We start from the raw sequence: 19,438 nt of genomic DNA on the forward strand, positions 1-19,438 counted from the left end.
GGGTTGGACTGTTAAACCGCTTTAAGAATTGTGGCTTTGCAAGGGGAATAGGGTTCTCCTAACGACTCTCAACATGCTTAACAAACTACAGTTCCCAGGATTCTTTGGGAGAAACCATGACTTGTAAAAGCGGAACATTACTGCTTCAAATGTAAGGTGCAGGTGGAGTGATAGTGGTGGGGGGCAACAACTATGTCCAGTGCGTTCCTATGGCACCTTGTGGCATAAATCTGCTCTAAGGTGGAGAGTGGGCAGCCAACAATGCTCTCTGCAGCCTTAACAACCCTGCACAACCCCATCCTGTCCTGGGTAGTACAGCTTCCGTACCACACATAAGCCATAAGTGAGCATGCTCTCAATGGCACAGTGATAGAAGGCAAGCAGCAGTTTCTGCTTTATTATTATAATAGTTTATCATTATAATACTTTATTATTATATTCTGCTTTATTATTATAATAGTTTATTATTATAATACTTTATTATTATTATAATAAACTATTATTATAAATTATTATTATTAATCTATGCCCTTTTTGTGGGTTTGTCATAGGCATCTGGGTGGCCACTGTGAAAACAGAATGCAGGACGAGATAGGCCTTTGGGCTGTTCTTACATCTTATTGCTCTGATTTGATTTATTTCAGTAAGCTTTAAGCAGACCCAGATTTCATAAGATGATCCCATCTGTGTTCTACATACAATTCCTAAAACAGTTCCACCAATTGAAACAGTTTAGGTACAGTGATACCTCGGGTTACATACGCTTCAGGTTACACACTCCCTAACCCAGAAATAGTGCTTCAGGTTAAGAACTTTGCTTCAAGATAAGAACAGAAATCGGGCTCTGGCGGTGCAGCGACAGTAGGAGGCCCCATTAGCTAAAGTGGTGCTTCAGTTTAAGAACAGTTTCAGGTTAAGAGCGGACCTCCGGAACAAATTAAGTACTTAACCCGAGGTACCACTGTAAAGGTAAAGGGACCCCTGACCATTAGGTCCAGTCGTGGCCGGCTCTGGGGTTGCGGCGCTCATCTTGCTTTATCGGCTGAGGGAGCCGGCGTACAGCTTCCTGGTCATGTGGCCAGTATGACTAAGCCACTTCTGGCGAACCAGAGCAGCGCACGGAAACACCGTTTACCTTCCCGCTGGAGTGGTACCTATTTATCTACTTGCACTTTGACATGCTTTGAACTGCTAGGTTGGCAGGAGCAGGGACCGAGCAACGGGAGCTCACCCCGTCGCGGGGATTTGAACCGCCGACCTTCTGATTGGCAAGTCCTAGGCTCTGTGGTTTAACCCACAACGCCACCCATGTCCCTTGAGACAATCTAAAGATGCCCAAATTGTGGATTCTCAAAACCGTCTGAGCATGATGAATGCATCTTAGAAGCGATCAAAGTCATTCATGCTTGAAATGGCATTGACACATGCACCAGGGCTAAGCAGATGTAGGGCGATTTTAATTTCTATGGGGCATAATTTGGCTTGGGCCCATAGTGTGGTTTGCACAGAGGCAGCCCCAAGATTTTGTGGCCACACCATTTCCAGGTATGGCTGGCAAGATCCTCGCACAGCCCCTGCCAGTCAGCGCTAGATGAAACAGTTGTCTGACTCAGACAGATTCCTATGTTCTACCCTGAGCTCTTGAGAAACTCAGTGAACTCTCTCAGTCCTGGAACTCCCAATTTGAGTGGCTCACAGTTGCTTAAAGCTGCAGCCCTTGACATGTCTATTCCAAAGTAAGTCTAACTTTGATTTTCACTGTGGAATTTACTCCCAGGTAAGTGAGCCCAGGGTTGCAGCCTGCTTCGCTCTCTGTAGTCACTAGTCACTAGGCTGTAGCACTCTGTAGTCACTAGTTGTCAGGGGAAACCACCTGTACACTGATTATGGCATCACAAAGATAAACAACTCTGTCTTCAGAACTTTGGCAGGATTTACAATATGATGCCCCTTCATGGATCACTGCCTTGCCGTGGCGAAGGGACTTGAATAACTCAGAGAAGCTATGCTGAGCAGGGCACCCAAGATGAACAGGTCATAGTGGAGAGTTTTGACCAAACGTGATCCACCTGGAGGAGGAACCGGCAAGCCACGCCAGTATCCCTGCCAAGAAAACTCCATGGCCCAGAATTGACGTATGGAAGTGAGAGCTGGACCATAAAGAAGGCTGATCGCCGAAGAATTGATGCTTTTGAATTCTGGTTCTGGAGGAGACTCTTGAGAGTCCCATGGACTGCAAGAAGATCAAACCTCTCCATTCTGAAGGAAATCAGCCCTGAGTGCTCACTGGAAGGACAGATCTTGAAGCTGAGGCTCCGATACTTTGGCCACCTCATGAGAAGAGAAGACTCCTTGGAAAAGACCCTGATGTTGGGAAAGATGGAGTGCACAAGGAGAAGGGGACAACAGAGGACAAGATGGTTGGACAGTGTTCTCGAAGCTACCAGCATGAGTTTGACCAAACTGCAGGAGGCAGTGGAAGACAGAAGTGCTTGGCGTGCTCTGGTCCATGGGGTCACAAAGAGTCGGACACGACTAAACGACAACAACAACATAATATGATGACCATGAGCAAACCAAAGTCAGGCACTTTTAAGGCCCCAGTGATTTCAAGGGCAGATACCCTCAGTAAAACAAAAGGGGCAGAAAAGTCCTCTAATCTTATAATTATTCAACCTTGGGTCCCCAGGTGTTGTTGGACTACAACTCCCATCATCCCTGACCAATGGGCCAAGCCAGCTGGGAACAATGGGAGCTGTAGTCCAAACCATCTGGGGAGCTCACTGACTGCAGCACTTTTAACCAGCTGCGGTTCAGAAATTCTGGTCACAGGAAGGCCTTGCAGAGGCCTGTGCCAGGTAGATAATGTGCCCCCCCCCTTTTACCCTGGGGATAACTGAAGTCTTATAAATAAGTATATAAATAATTTTCACAGAAGTTATGCTGACAAATAATTTTATTTCAAGGCTTGAACCATATCTGCATATAAAGACAAAATGATGGTGATTATGCTGACCGAGGCCCCCTTTGGAATCGGAGGCCCGGGCCAAGTGGCCCTTATGCCCCCCCCCCCCCCGGTCTGGGCCTGGTCACAGGCAGAAATTGAAGGCCGGCGGTTTGAATCCCTGCGACGGGGTGAGCTCCCGTTGCTCGGTCCCAGCTCCTGCCAACCTAGCAGTTCAAAAGCACGTCAAAGTGCAAGTAGATAAATAGGTACCGCTCCGGCGGGAAGGTAAACGGCGTTTCCGTGCGCTGCTCTGGTTCGCCAGAAGTGGCTTAGTCATGCTGGCCACAGGACCCGGAACCTGTACGCCGGCTCCCTCAGCCAATAAAGCGAGATGAGTGCCGCAACCTCAGAGTGGGTCACGACTGGACCTAATGGTTAGGGGTCCCCTTTACCTTTACCTAAATTGTCTCAACTGGAGGAACTTTTAGGAATTGTATGTAAAACACAGATGGGATCATCTTATGAAATCTGGGTATGCTTAAAGCTTACTGAAATAAATCAAATCGGAGCAATAAGATGTAAGAACAGCCCAAAGGCCTATCTCGTCCTGCATTCTGTTTTCACAGTGGTCATCCAGATGCCTATGACAAACCCACAAAAAGGGCATAGATTAATAATAATAATTTATAATAATAGTTTATTATTTGTACCCCACCCATCTGACTGGGTTGAACTAGCCCTCCTTTGCTATTGTTGCCCCCCACCACTATGACTCCACCTACACCTTACATTTGAAGCAGTAATGTTCCGCTTTTACAAGTCATGGTTTCTCCCCAAGAATCCTGGGAACCGTAGTTTGTTAAGCATGTTGAGAGTCGTTAAAAAGGTAAAGGGACCCCTGACCATTAGGTCCAGTCGTGGCCGACTCTGGGGTTGTGGCGCTCATCTCGCTTTATTGGCCGAGGGAGCCGGCGTACAGCTTCCGGGTCATGTGGCCAGCATGACTAAGCCGCTTCTGGCAAACCAGAGCAGCGCACAGAAACGCCGTTTACCTTCCCGCCGGAGTGGTACCTATTTATCTACTTGCACTTTGACGTGCTTTCGAACTGCTAGGTTGGCAGGAGCTGGGACCGAGCAACGGGAGCTCACCCCTTCGTGGGGATTCAAACCACCAACCTTCTGATTGGCAAGTCCTAGGCTCTGTGGTTTAACCCACAGCGCCGCCCACGTCCCTTGAGAGTTGTTGGCAGAACCCTATTCCCCTTCCACAGCCACAATTCTTAAAGCAGTTTAACAGTCCAGCCCTCTTCCCATGGAGCTCTGGGAACTGGCTCTGTGAAGGGACAAGGAGTCCCCTCTCACCCTTTACCTTTTTATACCACTTTTTATATTATTGAACCACCACGAAGAAGACAGTGCTTCTGAGCAAACCGAGAATGCCCCAGCCCCACCTCCGGCTAATCGCCACCCCATTCTCCCCCTTCCCCAAGTCATCCTCGCCCCCCCCCCCGCCAGGATCCGGAGCGGCAGCTTGGCTCCCTTCTGGGGCAGATCAGGACGTGACCCCTTTCTCCGCTGACAATAAGCTGGGAACTGCCGCTTGCCTGTGTCCCAGATGGGCCCGTGCCAGGCGGCGGGTGGGTGCGGGGGACGCGATCGGTGGGTGCGGGGGGTGTGTGCTCTCCTCCCCCCCCCCCGTTCTGCTGCTGCAATGTGTGTGTGAAGCGAGGCCGAGCTCCCCTTCCCTTCCCTCCGCCTTGCTGCCCATGTGCGGCCGCGGGAGCTGATGTCATCGCTTGGGCTGCCTGAAATGTGTGTCAGTGGGGCATGCCTCCGATGCTGTCACATGCAGGCTACACATGAGCCAGCCGCCGAGGCAAGCCAGATCTTCCCTCCCCCGCTCCCTCCTGGCTCGAAAACAGGAGCGGCTAATCCCCGAGTTGAACAAGCAAAAAAGAAGCAGCAGCAGCAGCAAGCGAGCAAGCCTCACCCACGTCTATACAATCCAGGCAGCGCCGGAGTAGCGGGGGTGGTGGAGAGGGGGGAATCTGCAGCCGGAGCCGGGCTTGGAAGCACGTGGAAGTGGCAGCAGGCTGCAAAAACGCCGCTTTCGGGAACCTGAAACCATTTCGCAGCTCGGGAGCAAGCAAAGGAAGCGAGCACGCGCACACTCGCATCCGCGGGAGAAAGCAAGGGAGGGGGAAAGGAGGGAAGCCGCAGAGGGTTCCCTTAGCGCTTAGCCTACTTGCTCCGCCGATCGTTATTTCCATTTTATTTATTTATTTTCGGCCGCTTCGAGGGGGCGCCTCGTTTGCAAGCGCACAACGCACCGCACTGCACAGGTCTTTGCAACGGCTCGACGCGATTTCTGCTTTGCAAGCCCGGTGAAATCTGCAAACGGAAGCCGGGCGCCTGGAGACGCAGCAACATGGATAACAATTCGGGTAAGCCGGCGAGCGTTGCTGTGGTGCTGTGCAAACTCTCCTCTCGCTAGGATTTAGTGGATCGTAGGAGATGGCATCAGTTCTCTGGAAGTGGGTGGGCGCTAAAAGGGGAATGCGAAAAAAGAGGAGAGGCTGCACCCGGTTGTGGTTTTTTTTTTTTGGGGGGGGGTTGCAAGCCGTTTGCAAAATGCAATCATCTTTGTGCCATATTATAAGCCGGGTTTTTAACGTTCTCTTCAGTGGCAATATCCTAGGATAGGATATCCTATCAGGTTAGATTCCCGGCACCGGAAGGCGTTCATAAGTCTGGGATTTAATTCATTTCCCATTTAGAAAAACACACACCAGCGCGCACAGAAATCCCCTTGCGTTATTTTTAGACAGTTGGTATTTTCCTAGCCCAAGCTTACATTTCTGAATTGTGAGTGGGGGTTTCTAAAGAGCCTTTTTATGCCTGATTTCCTCCCCTTTTTATTTCTTTGCATGAAGAGCGGGGTGGCGGTGGAGGGAGAAAATAGAAATATGGTTTCGGTTGGTACTGGAATGGTTGTTTAAGTGAAAAGGAGAGGGAGGGAGGGAGCCAGCCTGAAAGACGTGCAGGGGCAGTCAAGGAATGAGAAAATTATTGCTGCAATGTGGGAAGTAGTTCTGATGCGTAAAATTACTACTTGCCTTCGAAATTTGTTTTGATAAAATAACATGCATATGACTCGCGGGAATGCCCCGGGATTCGTGCACCTCGGTAAACAAGCCCCGTGGCATTTGACTGGCAGGCTCTGAAAAACTGCAACTCATTTCTGTTTTGTCCTCGGCTGTTGTGCAAAAGGAGGGTGGAAATATTGCAGGTTTGGAGAGCTCCGTGTGTATGTGTGCAAATTGGATGGATCCAGCAGTCACCCCCAGGAGGTCTCTGGGATGTACCAGATGATGCGTGTGGAGACCTACCAAGTGGGAAGTTGGGTTTTAGGGGAACAGGGTTGCTGAAAGCGGGGTGAGATGAGGTTAACTCAGGAAAATGGGCCAGTGTAAAGAGAGCCAGCTTTTTACATAGGAGAGATGAGTAAGTGCTGCTTTGCACAGAATCAGACCATCCAGCCCAGACTGGCAGGTCTCGGGTAAAGGTATTTCCTTCCCAGCTTGAATTCTCTTCCCCTGGTAGATGTTAAGGATGAGATTTTGGGCTGTGTCCTCTTTTACTCAGAAAGCAATAATCATTCCATCACAGCAGAGAAGGCAGCCCAGCATAAGAGTTCAGCATCCTGTGAAAATATCAACTTTTTTGTTTTAAAAGGGCAAGTTTCTAGTCCTTAATCAATGCTTGGTGGCAGTAGTGGCAATGCTGGCTGAAATCTCAGATGCGATGGGGGGCGGTTGGGGGGGGAAGAGATATCTAAGCAGGGCTTCCATGGGCCAGGAGATGGGTCATGGTGACATGCGTAACTCTTTGCCTGTCCTCTTAACAGAAGCAGAATAAATTATGCCAGAAAAAAGCAGATAGATGCAAATTTATTTAATTTGCAGCGTTTACACAGGCTGCCTGATTTTTTCTTGCATTGGCGCGGATTGAGCTTGCTGCAGAATTTTCATTTGTTTGTTTTAGTGAAGAAGATTGCAAACAGAGCCAGGCTGGGTTATGTATCCTTATATTCATGCAAGAGTGCCTTCCATATGTGTGTGTGGGGGGGGGGGGCTTGTTTCTCCCATCTACTACAGATCTCTGGAATACGAAATAATTTTCACAAGGAATCCTCTGCTGTGCAGTCTTTATGGGGGACACTGTGACCTGATTGCAGAGTTGCAGAGCCCTGGGTTGCCCCGTGTCTCCTCCCCCGCCACTCATTCCTGCTAAATCATCTATAAGAAGCTTTTGGAGTGCAGTGTAGGGGAAGCGTTTCATAGCATTAAGAGTCCCACAGATCTCCTGTTAACCCCCAGAAGTTCCTTGGTGGCCACAGAGTGACGGACTTGGGTTCAAATCTCGCTGAGGAATAGAATGAACTCGGTGTCTGTGTGAAAGCCACACTTGCCTCTCAACCCAACTGACCTTGCAGGTTTGTCATTAGAATTGAATGGAGCAACACACATGCTGCCTTGAACTCCTTTGAGGAATAAATGCTATTTTTTTTTGTATTTCATGCGCACTCGCATTAAAAGAACTTGGACGTTTCTAGTCCCAGGGATCATTAGGGCAGCAGTGCAAGAAGCAGGAGTGACATGTCACTGCTCTGGGGCCACTTCTGGGTCAATAGCATTAGAAGGGGTCAGCCCTACTGCAGTTTGGAGGTGGGTGGTGCCATCAGGTTGCATTTAAATTCCACCCTGAAGCTTAACATCACTGTGATGTCACTGCTGTGCCTTCTCCACTGGGGCAGTGCAGCTTTCAGAAATTCTGGGACTGTTGTGACGTCACAATGGCCTCTTGAAGGTTTCCTTATCGTTCTAGGAGGCTACCGTGGTGATTCACGACGACACATGTTGACACTGTGCATTGTGCTACAATCTCTTGAGATGTCACTTTTCAGTTCTGGGTTAACATTGGGTTGGATGACTAACTTAAACCCCATTGATTTCAACCTCTGTGCATGACTAAGTCCATCCTGTTTGCCTTCTAGTGATAACAGCTCCTAATCTTTTATCAAGTGCCTACAGAAGTACAGTACGTGTGCAACTATTGGTACCCTTGGAGACTTTGGTATTCCCTTCTAATAGGACCCATTTGGGAGCAGTGCCTCCCCCCTCCCCAGTGATTGGTGGCTGCAGGAAACTCTTTCTCTGTCTCTCTCTCTCTCTCTCTAAGGCAGGGCTATCCAACTTCTGTATTGTGCGGGGTATTCTGCTTCTTCAAACAATGGGACTGCAAGTGTATTTCATCACCAAAGCCTTCCTTGTAGTGGTCATATATTGTGGTGGTCGTAATAAAGCTGGTTAAAAAGGTAAACGACCTCGACAGTTAAGTGCAGTTGCAAACAACTGGGGTTACGGCGCTCATCTCGCTTTACTGGCCAAGGGAGCTGACGTTTGTCCGCAGACAGTTTTTCCGGGTCATGTGGCCAGCATGACTAAGTCGCTTCTGGCAAATCAGCGCAGCGCATGGAAACGCCGTTTACCTTCCCGCTGGAGCGGTACCTATTTATCTACTTACACTTTGATGTGCTTTCGAACTGCTAGGTTGGCAGGAGCTGGGACCAAAGAACAGGAGCTCACCCCATCAAGGGGATTCAAACCGCCGGCCTTTTGATCAGCAAGCCCAAGGCCCAGTGGTTTACACCACAGCTCCACCCGCATCCCAATAAAGCTGGTATCTCCTAGTAACTTTCACCTTAAAAATAATAATATTATGAAGCTCACTGGGACATAGCCATGGTACAACATACAAAACCTAAACAGAGGGGGTGCCATTCCCCCCCCCCAATTATTTTTTTCCTTTTCTTTGTAACTGGGACAACTTTCTTCCTTAAACCCTATTCCTTAATTCAAAGTTGAATTTCCTCAAAGAACCAGTGGTGGAATGTGGGCCACCAAGGGTCATCCTCCCCGCTGCAAGGCATTCAAGGTGTCCTGCGAGACTTTGGGCTGAGGGCTGAGTCCCTGAACCAGCATCCATCTGCCTAATCCGTCTGATGGGAGCGGCAGTCTTGACAGGTCCCTTGCTTGGAGGATCCTGGGTATACCTGCACGTGATTCCCACTTGCATGGTGCTCACCTGACGCCGCAGTCTCCTGACTTGAGTGCCGCAGGCCTTAACTGAACGTGCCCAAGGTTTTTTTTCCAGCTAATCACTGCTTGAGTAAGATTGCCAGGTGACTCATGGGCTGTTGAGGAGGAGGAGGAAGGTGTGCATGGATGTGCCTGCTTTCAGCACCCAGGTGTGCTGTTTTATCTCTTCAGTAGTTAAAGATCTTGATTGCTGGCATGGGCTGGGATAGGAGTGTCCCGCTTGCCAAATTTTCGGAGGCCGATTCCATTTACAAGGCTGAGATTCCTCTTCAAGGTTCATGTGAAGTTCAAGATTGTATTCCACCCCGTTCGGCCTGGGACGTCGCTGGTTTGGAACATTGCAGTGAGCTTGCTGAGCCCAAAAGCATTAGGCTGTGGGTCAAAGAGTAGCCACTGTTGGTCAGAGCGGTCGAGACTTGGGTAGATGTGGCAGATCATCTGAGTTGGTTCAAAGCAGCCTCCAGCGTTTCCTCATGAAGGGAACTCTGCAGTGGTAGAAGAAATCCTTAGTGGTCATTAGTGAGTCCCTGTCAGGGAAAAAGGCCGGATGTAAATAAATTATATCTATAATAAATAGAACAACAGTAATTTTAACATGCAAGCTACACCTGCTGAAATTCCTTCTCCTAAACTAATATTAAAGGTGCTGTGGTGAATGCGTTGCAGCTGGCCAGACAGAATGACACCTTGTGTATGCTATTCTGGAGGTTATTACAGTTATTATTATTAATCAGATTTCTGTACCACCCTTCATTATAAGATTCCAGGGCGGTTCACAGAATAAAATACAGGATAAAAACAAGTACATAAGTAAAACGAAACAGCAAAACAATAAACCCTCACTTCCCACAGATACATTTAAAAGACTGCAGAATATTCAGACACCACCACCTTGAGCCAATTTGGATGGGGAGCGGGGGGGGGGGGGCGTTAAGGCCTTGCACTGACAGGACTCAGTAGGTGAATCCCACTCATACATTTCTAACAATTTCCCCTTCCCCTCAAAGCCAGTTGTGGGGAACTTGGCTGTAGCCAGGAGGTTTTTTATGCACTTGACAAGCCAGTTGTCTATGGGCCAAATTCTTCCCACGGGATGCCAGTTGCCTACCACAGATTTGTCTGATAAAGGACAACTGGTGGCCGAATTCTCAGACCAGTAAGCAATTGTGTCTGTCCCTCAGTGGGGGTCCGCTTGGTTTTAATCAACAGACAATTTTTTGCTCACTGGAACAAGAAAAGTGCTTTAAAACTCAAGGGGGGCAGGAAATTAATTTGTGTTTTTTGTATTGTATCTTGGCTAATGGCTATTCAGAAATATTTCATGTTTTAATTTCCAAAAGTGTGTATATGGGGAGGGAGCATTGAGTTGTGAAATATACTTTGGGCCCCAGCCTGCAGTTCCCCTATGGCCCTCCAGATGTGGTTGGACTCTGAGTCCCATCATCCCTGGCCATTGGCTATGCTGCCTGGGGTTGATGGGAGTTGGAGTTCAACTGCATCGGAAGGGCACCTGATGGGTTGGCCGAGGAGCTGGTCACCCACTGGTGAAATTTTGCCCCTTCTAACTAGAATATGTTGCAACAGTTAAAGGAGACACAAGTATGATTCATTGAACCATATTCTCTCTCTGGCTGCCTGTCCGGCAACATACACACCATATATTTAAAACACATTGCTGCCCCAAAGAATGCTGGGAACTCTGCCCACCACAGAGCGACAATTTCCAGCGCCTTTGAGAAACCACAGCTCCAGGATTCTTGGGGAAAGTCAAGGGCTTTTAACGTATGGGGTGTATGAGGCATTCTCACTTACTGTTTCTCTTTTGCACACGGCTGCAATTCCCCGCACTTCCTTATCTGTTGCCTAGAGCTCACCTTTGCACCAGGGCTTCCCCATTCACTTCAAAAGCGTTTATCTGCAAAACTGCCCTTGAAATTAGCAGAGGAGAAGCCCACTCGAACGGCAGGGCTTTATATCAGATCCCATCTGCCAAAGTTATTCCCCATGTGTGCATGTAGGCATTGCTTTCTGCATTTTTTTTTTTTTACTAGTGTTTCCAAACCTGTTTCATAAGCTGTGTTATTTTGGGCGTGCAGCCAACGATCTCCTGCTATGTTTGCACATCCTTGTCCGCTTATAGAAACACAGGGTGCAATAATCAGTGATCTCTGCACACAGCACTCATCTCACGATGAAAATTAGCCCGAGGTTGGCCCTTTGCCCACAGGCACCCATTCCCCTGGCATCCCAAAGATAACACATTCACAGGGAGCAGATTAGTCTAGGCCCCGGGATTGTGAAACACAGCAAATACCCAGTGTGCATGTAGCAAAACAGTATGCACACTGCTTGCAGAAGCAGTAAACGACATTTAGCTTATGTGTGAATGGTAGGATCTGTGCCATTTAGGACACTGACCTTATTTTACAACTTTCCCTTGAATATAAGAATGTTCACCCTCCACCCACCCCATACTAATTGTACAGCCGCAGGTGGTACTGCAGTGGTAAGGATGATCAGAGGCAGTAGTGGATGGAGTTGTTGTTGTTATTATTATTATTGTTATTGTTGTTAGGATGATCAGAGGCAGTAGTGGATGGAGTTGTTGTTGTTGTTGTTGTTGTTGTTGTTATTGCCACCCATCTGACTGGGTTATTCCAGCAACTCCGGGCGGCTTCCAACAAATTAAAACACAGTAAGACGTCAAAAGATTAAAAACTTTACCAAGTTTGATTGTAGTGTAGACCTATGGTTCTCAAACTTTTTTCTCTAGGCCATATTAATTTCCTCCCCCCCTCATAAGATTTTGTTAATGCTTTTTCATAATACAGTAAGATAAAAGAAACCAAGCTAAATAAAAACAGAGAGAGAAAGAGAAGAAAAAAGCACAGAGTCCTCTCTCAAAGGTAGCTCTTAACCCACGTCATGCACAGAAAGTGGGGATCCCTCCCAAATCTCACCTGAAAGCTTCCCTTCCTTCCCACTGTCTCTCACCCTCAGAGATCTTCCCTGCCTTTCACCCAGGGCCCTTCCACCATCCATCCATCCATCCACCTCCCTCATGTATGTGTAATCCTTGGACACCAACAACAATCCTGTCCCAACAATCCCCAGGTGGTGGAGATGTCAGGTACTATCGTGGAGTCCAGGCATCTTCACTTGGTCGCAAATGGGCCAAAAGCCAGCTGCAAAATGGGCCGATCTATATGGCACCCCATATGGGATAATGGAAGGAGAGACCCATGCTGCAAGCATGCTAAGGTCATGGCTCAGAGAACTATGTGATCAACTTGTCATGCTTGGCACTTGCCCCCCTCTGTGTTTAGAGATGCCTCTTGATCAGACATGATGGTATTCGGAGAGAGGCAAATGGGTGGACTCCCCTCCTTTCTAGAGTGAAAACTGGAGGGTATTTTTTGGGTGCTTAATCTAGGTCAGTGGGGAAAAGCATTAGAAATTGGGTAATATGGAGGTAGCTGTGTTGCAACTGTCAATTTCTGTGTTGGCGGAGGGGAATCAGGTGGCTCTGTTGGTGATTCACCAACCTCCCAATCTCCTGTGCTGAAGGGGCTTTGGATACCACAGAAGTATCCTTCTGGCTGGATAGGTGGTTGGTGGTTGGGTTTTTTTGCACTCACGGCTTCCCCAAGAACCCTGGGAATTGTAGTTTGGCGCTGGTGCCGAGCGTTTGGATGTAGAGAGCCCCGGCCTACTTTACAGAACTACAGTTCCCACGGTTCCCTAGGAAAAGCTGGGCTGTGACGGCTCATCTACTTTAAGTCTGGGGATGCCTTAATTAGGCCACACATTCCAGCACTTCGGAAATAAGGTCATCTGTGTGTTTGTAATGCCAAGCACCTCTTCCTGAGGCTCTTCTTCTTTTTCTTCTTTAATTGGGTGTTTGTATTCATTTACTCTGTAATAGCCTCTCCGGCACTGGCTGGGAAAGAACGTGTTTGCAGTGCAATAGTTGAAAACAACAACAGCAACTTAAACATTGTTTAATAGCACGTTGAGTCTCTCAGTGGATCCGACTTTTAGGGTAGCTGCAACTCAAGCACAACCAAGAACTTTTCCTATCTGGGTGGGCAGTGAAAGGTAGATGGGGTGAAGGAGGGAAACAGTGTATAGTATTTGGGATATATTTGCAAGCATGCATTTATATATATATCACCACTGCATACATCTCCTCTTTCTGCCCTCTTCCCTCAAGTTTCCTATGTCTGGGAGATGGACATGAACCCTGTGTGTGCAACACAGAAGGCATTTTAAAAACGAGCACACAGCCTCCAGCATCTTCCCAAAAGACAGAATAGAGACCAGGGACCGGCAGCAAAAAGTAGGGATTCTCCTTGGTAAATAGGGGCAATGGTGTGTTTGTTAGTTCAGCTATGCAGCAGGTCTGCCACAAATGCTGGGGTCTATATTTATGTCAAGGGACGCGGGTGGCGCTGTGGGTTAAGCCACAGAGCCTAGGACTTGCCGATCAGAAGGTCGGCGGTTCGAATCCCTGTGACGGGGTGAGCTCCCGTTGCTCGGTCCCTGCTTCTGCCAACCTAGCAGTTCGAAAGCACATCAAAGTGCAAGTAGATAAATAGGTAGCGCTCCGGCGGGAAGGTAAACGGTGTTTCTGTGCACTGCTCTGGTTCGCTAGAAGCGGCTTAGTCATGCTGGCCACATGACCCGGAAGCTGTACGCCGGCTCCCTCGGCCAATAAAGCGAGATGAGCGCCGCAACCCCAGAGTCATCTGCGACTGGACCTAATGGTCAGGGCTGTTACTATATTTATGTCAGTAGTTTGTGTCCTATCAGTAGCCCCAGAAGGGAGGTGGAAAGAACCTTGGGGGGGGGGAGACAGGGAGCCCCCATTCATCAAACAGAAACGGACAACTTGGATAAGAAAACGTTTGCAAATTGGAAGGGGGGCTGCTTGCTTGTTCCTTGATTTGTCGAACAGCTTCCTTCCAGTTTCCAAAACCTCCGCTGCCCTTGTTATCGGTACCCATAGGCTGGGGGCTATTCACAAGCCTGCTTTGGTTTCCCGTCTCTTGCTTTGAGTCTGGGAGCTCCCCTGCTGAAGCCGTGCAGCTGGGGATGATGAACTCTGCAGCAAAAAGCTCCCCCTCCCGACTCACTCGGAGCTGCGCCACCTCACCCTGCCCTTTCTCCCGTTGCGGTGACTTTGACCTACTTCGCTGTCTGAAGGCGGCGGCAGCACTTTCACAGGTGCCAGAGAGGCTGAGATCAAACTTTAAAATGTATCACGGCAGGCAGGATGTGCTGGGCCAGGAGCGAAAGCAGACGCGGTCAGGGCGTGGTGGGGCCGCCGCCTATTTGATTGCAGAGCAACCTTTACCTTTGCAAGGGATGCTGTTCCTTCCGTGAACCTTGCCAGGCGTTTGGAAACACCTTCACCGGGGTGGTAAACAAAGAAGCAAGGGGTGATAAGCAGGCTATTCTTTCTGATTCCTGTTACCTGTTGAACTGAGCCCTCCCATCTTGAACAAAAAACGTTTTCCCCCCTCCTAGAAAATTTCCAGCCCTGATCCAGAAGCAGTGAGGTCTGCTGAGTGAGACAGACTTGTTCAAGGCCACCAGTTCAAGTGCTAAAATTACACACAGGTACCTATGATATAAGGGACGCGGGTGGCACTGTGGGTTAAACCACAGAGCCTAGGACTTGCCGATCAGAAGGTCGGCGGTTCAAGTCCCTGCAACGGGGTGAGCTCCCGTTGCTTGGTCCCTGCTCCTGCCAGCCTAGCAGTTCGAAAGCACGTCAAAAGTGCAAGTAGATAAATAGGTACCTCTCTGGCAGGAAGGTAAGCTGCGTCTCCATGCGCTGCTCTGGTTCGCCAGAAGTGGCTTAGTCATGCTGGCCACATGACCCGGAAGCTGTACGCCGGCTCCCTCGGCCAATAAAGCGAGATGAGCGCCGCAACCCCAGAGTCGGCCATGACTGGACCTGATGGTCAGGGGTCCCTTTACCTATGACATAGACCCAATGGTTTCATCTTCTAAGGGGAACCTGCCCCCCCCCAATATCTTATTGAACTCCAGCTCTCATCAGCCCCAGCCAGCATAGCCAGGGGTCACATAAGATGCAGCGAGATCCAGAGGGCCACAGATTTCCCAATGCTTGTTGTAGGCAAAATAGCTTTGGGGAGGTCCAATTTTGATGGGAGATGTGGGGAAGTATGAAGGAGCGATGCCTGCCACTTTCTGCTGCAGTCTCCTGCAGTTGCCTCTTGCCAATAGGGCTGGCCGAGGATGGGGGGCAGTTAATCACAAAAATAGAGGTTGGGGAAAGGTTACGTAGCCCCCTCCGAAATTCGGTTTGCCCAGAAGCAGTCGCTGTCAGGGTTGTATCAACAGAATAACGCGTAGTTTTATCCCAAGGAGGGGACCCACATTTCAGTTTCCCAGGCCCCACGTCCCATCCTTGGGCCGTTCCTGAACTCATTCTGAAACCAGGTCACTGGAGACAAAACAAAAGCGAAATGAAAAGCCCCCATTAACCCTGATGTAAATGGGCTTCTGGTGAACCCAGTTGCCTAGGCAGCTCACCACAAGCCGAGCTTGCCAGAAACTTTGGAGGAGCGGTGTGTGAAAATATCTCCCACTGTATATCATGGGACCGGTCAGAAAACAGGCTCACCAGACGCATATTCAAACCAGGTTGGATTCTGTTCTCCCCAATTCCTCAGCTTGGTTTTAAAAACAAGCCCAAATATGTCTGTGTGATCTTGACTGTTTCTCCTTAGTCTTGACACTGGATCAGTGCGCCTGGCTGTTAACCAGAAGGTTGGTGGTTCGAGCCCACCCAGGGGCAGCTGTGGGCCGGATTCCTGCATTGCAGTGGGGCTGGACTAGATGACCCTCAGGGCCCCTTCCAACTCTGCAATGCTCTGATTCTATCATGGGGCTTTAGTTCAGCAGCAGTGCCCATGCTTGGCATGCAAAACACACCAGGTCCAATCCATCTATAGGTAGGCCTGGAAAAGACCCCGGTGTTTTAAGCCGGAGAGAGCTGTTGCCCAGTGCTCTGTAGCCAATCCTGAGCTACATGGACCAATGGCCCGATGTTGTCAGGTGCCTGAAATCCCCAACTCCTTAAAACTGTGCAGAACAAACTCTACCATGCAGAGGAGAGGGGGCATCCCTTGTTTTTGCAACTTTGATCAGTCCTTTAGCAGGAAAAAAAAAGCAAACATCGAATCCCTGGGAACCGAGATGCTTCTAAATATATCACTTGTGGGGTGGGGGCCTATGGTAGTGTTTTGTCCCCTTAGCAATCTCCCCCCCCCCCCATCTCAGTGAAGCAAACAAATCTCCTTGTGATCACATTTGGTATCTTTATTTCCCAGGCTCTCTGCCTGTTCTGGGAGCGCTGCTGCAGTTCCAACAAGCCCACGGATGCACTCTGATTTGTTTAACCTACTTAAAGCCAAAAAACCGAGCTGCTCTTTCCTCTCCCGCCCCTCCCTCCCCTGTTCCACTGATGAAGGAACGTGCAGGCAGATTACAGCCTGCACGAGTAGCTAGTGTCTCCTGGCAGGCTTCAGCTAAGACCCTAGCTAGACTCGTGTTCCCTTTCTGGGTAATCTTATTTATTGACACATCACCATTTTGCAAGGGAAGCATCGGCCTCTTCTTCTCCAGAAGGACATCACTCGGAGCCGAGGTGCACTGGGTGGGGAGGCCGGATGGGACCAGTTAGGTTCAATTTGGTACAGCTTCCATTCCAAGCTGTTGGCATGGACTCCACAAACAACTGATTTTTACTCTGAGGCTCTGTTTTCCCCAAAAGACAGGGTCAAGTTGCATTCTCAGGTCAATACAAAGGGGTTTCTCTACTCCAAGGGAGCCCCTTGCTAGCGGCCTAAGATCTGTCTCTCTCTGTCACTGGTCTGTGGCCCTCCAGATGTTGGCGGACTCCAGATTCCATCAGCCCCAGCCAACTTGAGCAATGGTGGGAGTTGTAGTCCTCCAACGTCACGGTTTCCCCAGCCCTGTTCTATAACTTGCTTTTAATGGAACTGCTGTGACTTCATGCAAGTGGTTTCTGTGGATTACTGATGTTCTTTAGAAGAGTCTGTTTTTTGGGGGGAAGGGGCAGGACTCCCCCCCTTTTTGTAGTGTACCCCAGTGTCCAAAGGATGCTAGCATTGGAAGGGATGCATTTGACCTTTGCAGCAAGGTTACATCACAGCACGGTGTCCATTCTTTTCTGGCAACTGTTAGAAAGGGCTCCCTTAACAAGAGACAACAAATGCAGACGTTCTTCCAATTTTGGCAACCCAAGTTTTAATCTGAGATATCAGATCCTTTGCTGGAAACTTTTTTGGCAAGCCTAACCAGACACATGATTTAGTTACTTACATTTGTTCTGAAAGTCTTGCTGATTTTTATCTTTATTTTGAACAATGATGGCTTTATATATATATTTCTTTGTGAGATTTATCTATATGCCACTTGGAGAACGTTTAGATTGAGCAGTTTATACATTTTCCTAAACACTTTTTTAAAAAAAATTGCCTGCCATCGGAGCAGCCCTGCTGTGAAGTAGGTCATTATAACCCCCATTTTATGGATATGGGAACTGAGGCTTAGATATAGTTTGCATGTTCTTGGCTGAGCAGAGATTTGAACACAGCTTGAAGCCATGTGCTATTGCCTGCCAAACGTGTCTTCTTTCATGTTATCAAAATGTGTTATCCTTAACACTGACTCCAGTTTAATAAAATAGATTTCTCTCTCTCCCCCCCCCCCAGTTAATTTGCCAAACCCATTTAGATACTTGGGTTGGAATTCAGGACAGGCCAGCATTAGAACCTCAAATTAGCCCCACATTTTGGCCCTTGGATTTGGAACCAGAAGTTTGCTATTAGAGATTGGCCGAGGAGGCTGCCTTTCCTATCGATCGGCTAAGCAAGCAAAATCCGACTCCCTTTTTCTTTCCTGTTGAGCTGCAGCCTTTAGTTAGATCCAGGTAGGTGTAAAATAATTCATGCAAAAGTCAACTTCAAAGTGATAGATTAGCCAGCCCAAAATAGGGTCATTGCTCATATCTGCAGAGGAAGGAGGAAAATCGGGTTTCACCGCTTAAAAAAAAGAAAAAAGGAGGGGGGAAACAACAGCAGCTCCCTGGCCTAGATTCCGAAATACATCAGGACTGCCGCCAGCTGTTGACTGCTTCAAAGGCAGCGTGAATCTGCCTTACAGACATGCTCCAGAGCCACCCGGGAGCTGCTGAATTTGCCTTTGTCAGGTGAATTCAGGTCACCAGGTACAAGGCACTGCAACAGCAGCAGCCTTCAGTGCAGAGGCTATGGAGGGTGCCTTGGATAGAATTTCAGCGGCGCCCGGGAAGTGCAAACTGCTGCAGTTTCTTTTCCTGCTGTGACATGTTCAGTGTCGCAGCTGAGATCCATCCCTTGGTTTCTGGCTTGCTCGAGGTCCGAGGACTTGCCGGGTGCGGGCCGAGATGGCCTCTTCCCTGTGCGCTGGCCCCGCTGCAGAGAAACCAACTGCAGCGTCAGCGAGCAGGAGCAGCGTGGGCACTGTGGCGGCGCTGATGGATGAGGCAGCGCACAATGGCAGCCACTAATAATGCCATTCGGAGAGGAAGGGGTGTGCTTGACTGTGGGTGGAGGGTGTTTCTGTTGCCGACGGTGCCCATTTGGCTTACAAGGGGTTGGTGGTACAGTGGTACCTCGGGTTACAGACGCTTCAGGTTACAGACTCCGCTAACCCAGAAATAGTACCTCGGGTTAAGAACTTTGCTTCAGGATGAGAACAGAAATCGCACGGCAGCGGCACAGCTGCAGGAGGTCCCATTAGCTAAAGTGGTGCTTCAGGTTAAGAACAGTTTCAGGTTAAGAACGAATCACCAGAACAAATTAAGTTCTTAACCCGAGGTACCACTGTAGAGGGGAGCTGACGGCTGCTGATGCAGAGGAGAGGCTTCTGCTCTCATTTCTCTGCCACTGACCTGCTCTGTTGACCTTGTATGGCGTCATAATCATAATATTATTATTTATACCCCGCCCATATAAAAACATAATCAAACATGAAAAGCTTCCCTGGGCCTCAAATTCTGCTCCCAGGCAGGCAAATGTTTGCATGGTTCCATGGATGCCAGAAAGACCCCTTCTCCCTTCCCTTCCCCCAATCTTCCAAAAACTGGCTAGAATGTATTTTTTTAAATTACGGAATATCCAGCTCCTGCTCTTTGCCCATGCATACACAGTCAAAACAAGCTCAGAGCTGTTTTTGTGTCAAAAGTGCTCTGTCTCTTGACATCGCACACTCACAACTTGCCTGGAGATCT

The 19,438-nt window shown here is 48.8% G+C and overlaps 1 protein-coding gene across 5 annotated transcripts in view; it reads left to right on the forward strand.

The window, feature by feature from the left end:
- Positions 1-19,438, forward strand: part of LOC310700451 (nuclear receptor subfamily 1 group D member 1-like) — a 59,713-nt gene that overhangs the window by 15,072 nt on the left and 25,203 nt on the right. Inside the window, exon 1 of one of the 5 annotated variants that reach the window (XM_083490103.1) lies at positions 4,767-5,391. The exons of the other annotated variants lie outside the window; for them this stretch is intronic. Within the exon in view, the coding sequence (XP_083346229.1) occupies positions 5,376-5,391 (16 nt within the window). The 5' untranslated portion in view covers positions 4,767-5,375. Of the gene's footprint in view, positions 1-4,766; positions 5,392-19,438 lie in introns of those variants that run through there. 5 annotated transcript variants of the gene reach the window in all.

The sequence above is a fragment of the Podarcis liolepis genome (genome assembly GCF_965112155.1).
Source record: "Podarcis liolepis genome assembly, chromosome: 2".
In the NCBI taxonomy this organism is placed as follows: Eukaryota; Metazoa; Chordata; class Lepidosauria; order Squamata; family Lacertidae; genus Podarcis; species Podarcis liolepis.